Genomic DNA, 4903 nt, shown 5'->3' on the forward strand with positions numbered 1-4903 from the left:
AATTTTTATTTTTCTAAACAAACTTTTCGTATAACATCACATAATAAAATTGCTTAATAATTATATACTACTCCCCTTAATTATTCTCAAATCCTGCCTTAATTATTCTCAAATCCTGCGGCAGGATTAATTAAAGATACATCTGATTCTAGCTACCACATATTTTAGACCTAATTGTACCATGATTACTATACTTAATTTTTTGTATTTCACATGTTTCCGTGATACTATGTATTTAAAAAGTTACTCATATATTTAAATAGTAAAAAGGTAATCAGATAGTGACAAATGTCAATAGTAAAACAAATGTGGAAAAATTGACACCCTTTTAATTAAAAATATAAAAGTAAAGATTGAGGATCTCTTACAAGATCTACTTGGGAAAATTAAAAAATTAATTAAAAGGGAAGCTGAAATTTAGGGTTCCACAATAATACTAATATAATAAGATAAACAGCAAATTTATATTACAATGATAAGATAATAATCATATTTGCACGTCCTTCAAGAGTGTACATAGAGTAAATTAAAATGTTCACACTGCATAGTAAGGAGGCAAATCATCGTAAAATGTAATCAAATCACTAATCATCATTTTCTTAATCACAGCCGTGTTCAGAGATTAGCATCGATTATTGCATACATTCGTCTTATTATTTCTAGCCCTATTCCCCGTCGTGGCTCCTCTTTGCATGTTACTGCAAGCGTACGCTTCTTTCTTTCAAATAATTTAGCTCGAACACCATGATTTTGTCCTTATCCTGGGCCATCACCGATGAACTTCGTTGCGTTCGTAGCTCACCACAACGTTCAGCAACAAAACAGGCTATTTACGACGGAATTTACTCATAACGCGAGTAGTTGATGATACGATCCCAGTGAAGCAAGCGGAGATAACGGAGGAAAATCAGATAAATTCATTATTTCTGAACTCGAAGACGGTGTAAACACTGGTGGTAGACAGTCCGTTACATTGTTACTACTAATATTTTGCGTACTTGCTTTCGGCTTTTTTGTTGAAGCAGTGTTATCTTCGATATTTGTGACTTGTTTAGTTCTTTTGTGACCACGGTTTGTTGCACCAGCCTCGTCATTAGATTTTCCGATTTCGAGAGGAAAATTAAGAATGGCCTTGCTACCGCGAAGATTGTACGCAGCTCGATCATAAGCCTTGGCAGCTTCGACTGGAGTGTCGAATGTGCCTAGCCACAGCCTGGAGCCTCTTCGGTTCGGGTCTCGAATTTCGGCTGCGTATTTTCCCCACGGCCTCTTTCGTACTCCTCTGTAGTGCTTCTTGTCTTCCTCTTTCGTCGATGATTTCGTGTGCTGAGGCTGAGTTGATTTTGATTCGGTGAGTTCGAAATTTTTATCAGGCTCGGGAAGCTCGATATTTAACTGTTGTTGAATATGTTGATTCTGATCGGAAATAAATAAATCTTGAGAAAACGAAAACGCATCGATTTCATCAGGCATGAAATAATCGGAAATTGCGATTTCGGTACATGAAGAAGCGGAGGAAGAGGAAGAGTCGGAAGGCGAGAAAGAATTATCCGCGATAAAAACCGAATCGAACTGGCTAAAATGATTTATAAAAGTGTCGACAGGAGAAAACTCTTCAAGAAGGTGCTGCCTGATAATTTCAAGCGCCGAAACTTCGGTTTCGGTGGCCATTTTTTTTCAAGTGGTGATGAAAAAGGTGTGGAAATTTAAGGTGTGGGAATTTAATGAATTTTTTATGAAGAGGTAGAAATTGAAATGGAAGTGATAGGATACGAGATGAGAAGAGAGTGGTTTATATAGAGTGTGGAGGGACATGAAATGTGGGTTTTGGAAGTATTGACTTGAAGACTTAGCTTAGCACGAGCTTCTTTGGTCTTACTTACGAGCCAGGGTGGAAACATCCTTGCGCTTGGGGTTATTATCATGTGCGGATGAGGTGTATATCTTGGTTCAACCATGACCATTGATTATTCTTCATCATCAGTCTCTTTAAGTTCTAACAATTTTTTGCGTACGCAATTAGTATTAGTTTATTACTCTTTTGGTCATTGTGCCACGAGCTTGTAATGAGAGTTTTTTATGAATATTATATCCTTCTGTTTTGAAACATAAGTGGTTTGACATGTTGGCACATAATTCTAAGTTCTTTGATCGCATGGTTAAAATTATAATTTTTGAATTTTTTTAAAATAAAAATATATGATTAATATTTTAATTCAGAAAAAGAAAATTTTGAAAATAATAATTTTAGCTATGCGGTCAAAAAACTTAGAAGTGTGTGTCAAAAAGTCAAGCAACCTATATTTCAAAACGGAGGGAGTATTATATAGGATGTCGATTAAATGAGAGTTATCATTATATATTGTGAGATATGAGATTCATCCTAATTATTTATCTTATCTTATAATTTATATCGATCTTTCACTATATATTAACTTTTAATATTTTAAACATTTTATAATTATCTTTTTCTTATTTCATCCCTGCTATCTCCGATCACCGGTAAACTTCATTTCCGACCACCAAACACCTCCACCAACCATTAATAATCACCACCCGGAAAACATAAAAGCACCACCACCAATAAAAAATTATTATTGTCAAACCAAAAATCATTACTAGAAGATGAAAAATTATATTCGGCAATCGAAAATCAACATACCAACATCACAAAGAAAATAATCACATGTAAATATAAATCATTACAATAAACACCGCGGCCACCACTACCACCGTTAGGGCCGCAACAGTAGCAGGGAGGGGAAGGGAAAGAAATTTTAAATAATAAAATTTTAATATTACGAGATCTCATATATCATATTAATAAGGGATCTCAATTGAATAGGACTATATGTATATATATACATGATCATGTTCTCTTTAGAATTTTCTAGGGTTCTGTAGCACATACAAACCTATATTATCTTTTAAAATTATTTTTGCACATACACAATGATGCAAAAAACATGTATCTGGATTTAACTTGAAAATTTATTTAAAATTTAGGGTTCTATAGCGGAACCTTAATGGTTCTATGGGAACCTTAATGGTTCTATGATTCTATATATATATATATATATATATATATATATATATATATAGACACACACAAATATTATATATAAATATTGATATATTATTATATTTTTTTAATTAATTAGCAAACAATATGATCCAACTATCATTATCAATTCCCTAATCTCCTACCAAACAATCAAAATATTTTTGTTACGCTTGTGATATATAAAGATATATCAGTCTAAATTATGAAAGGTTTATAATTTATAAAGGCCGTTATGAATTTTTTATCAAGATATTTCAAGCTCATCTTATATTATTATTTAACTGAAAATTCAACTATATAGATCAAATTACAAATTTGACTATAAAATAATATTAAAATTTTTATATAATTTATTTTTATATAATTTAGTAATTAATTGTCTTTCTAATAAAATAATTAAATTAATTTTTCTGTTTACATCATACAAGAGATTCTTATCATTAAGAAATCAATACTTTATCATGTAAATGTATATAAAGATATATCCTATAATTCTGACAAAAAAATATTATATCATTATATGTCGACATAAATATCTATTGATATGTTGAGGTCGATAAAAGACATTATTTAGTATTGTATGAAAGCCGAATGTGGTAATATTTTTGTCAATTAGTAGTTTTATTTCTTATTGCTAATTTGTCTAAAATAATTTTCTAGTGAATTTTATGATATTATCAGGTGATTTACACATTATTTTCTAACATAACAACTACTCTTTTTAACTAAAACACATTATTTTTTTAAAATTCCTTCACACACACACATATATATATATTATTTTATTAAAACTAAAATATTAAAAAACTTATTAATCGGTCAAGTTTTATCAGCATGTTGGTATTATTTTATGGATTTCTTTAATATAAAACTTGTTCTAACAAAACCTTTTTATTATCAATTAATTGAGCCAAATCATTTAAAATTTGGTCACTATAGTCGATTTGTATTTCAATAAAATTTAAAATATAAACGATAAAATTATAAATGTTACGAACCACCCGTGCGGGTTATAAGCTAGTTTATATCTGTCGATATAAATATATATTCATATGTTGAGATCATGTTGAGATCGTTAAAAGACATTATTTAGTATTGTGTATTAAAGCCGAGTGTGGTAATATTTTTGTCTACTAGTTTTTATTTCTTTCTGATTTGTCTGATATAATTTTTTAGTGAATTTTACGATATTATCAGGTAATTAATTTACATGGTTATAATTTATAATATACCCGTGTAAAACTCGTATAACATGCGGAATGAGCTGATTTAACGTGAACCATACATGATTAATTAGATCTCTCTGTATATAATATGATATCAACAAATTTTTGTAATATTGATATTTATTGTATAAGGTCAAGAATTTGTGCAAGTTCAAAGTCTACATTCTTTTGCTTAATTACTTACTCAACTTGGACGCATTCACCATCCTCACAACTCACAAGGACAGGTTCCCAATTTGTCTGCTTAACTATAAAATAAACAAATTTAGTCGACTCAAAATAGCGATAGTATCGTGCGTGGAAGGAATTAAATAAAATCTATTCTATTATTTTTTGGAATATAGTAGTCATCTTGTATATTATTCTACTTTTGAAGATTGTATTACCCGGACGATGAAGATACTGTCGCTGTATTCTAATACTTTTATTCATAAAATAAGAGATGGAACAAGTACTTTCTCGTAGTTCCTCTCTCCTCCGTTATATCAGATTTGTCATTGCATTTTTAAAAATTTCGATTTATTTAATAATTTTTGATTAATTTTAAAAAAAAATTATACTGATTTTATTGATTATACTTCGATTTAACTAAAAATTCTCGATTTATTCACAA

The 4903-nt window shown here is 30.0% G+C and overlaps 1 protein-coding gene across 1 annotated transcript; it reads right to left on the reverse strand.

The window, feature by feature from the left end:
• Positions 1 to 423: 423 nt before the first annotated feature.
• On the reverse strand, positions 424 to 1787 carry LOC108197752 (ethylene-responsive transcription factor 5). The gene has a single exon (XM_017365447.2). It carries the CDS (start codon positions 1669 to 1671, stop codon positions 847 to 849), a length of 825 nt encoding a protein of 274 aa, XP_017220936.1. The 5' UTR covers positions 1672 to 1787; the 3' UTR covers positions 424 to 846.
• Positions 1788 to 4903: the final 3116 nt, after the last annotated feature.

This window comes from Daucus carota, chromosome 8, assembly GCF_001625215.2.
Source record: "Daucus carota subsp. sativus chromosome 8, DH1 v3.0, whole genome shotgun sequence".
Classification (NCBI taxonomy): Eukaryota; Viridiplantae; Streptophyta; class Magnoliopsida; order Apiales; family Apiaceae; genus Daucus; species Daucus carota.

Excerpts from the sequence above, each read along its gene's own strand:
- LOC108197752 (XM_017365447.2), bottom strand. The coding sequence starts at position 1,671 with ATGGCCACCGAAACCGAAGTTTCGGCGCTTGAAATTATCAGGCAGCAC.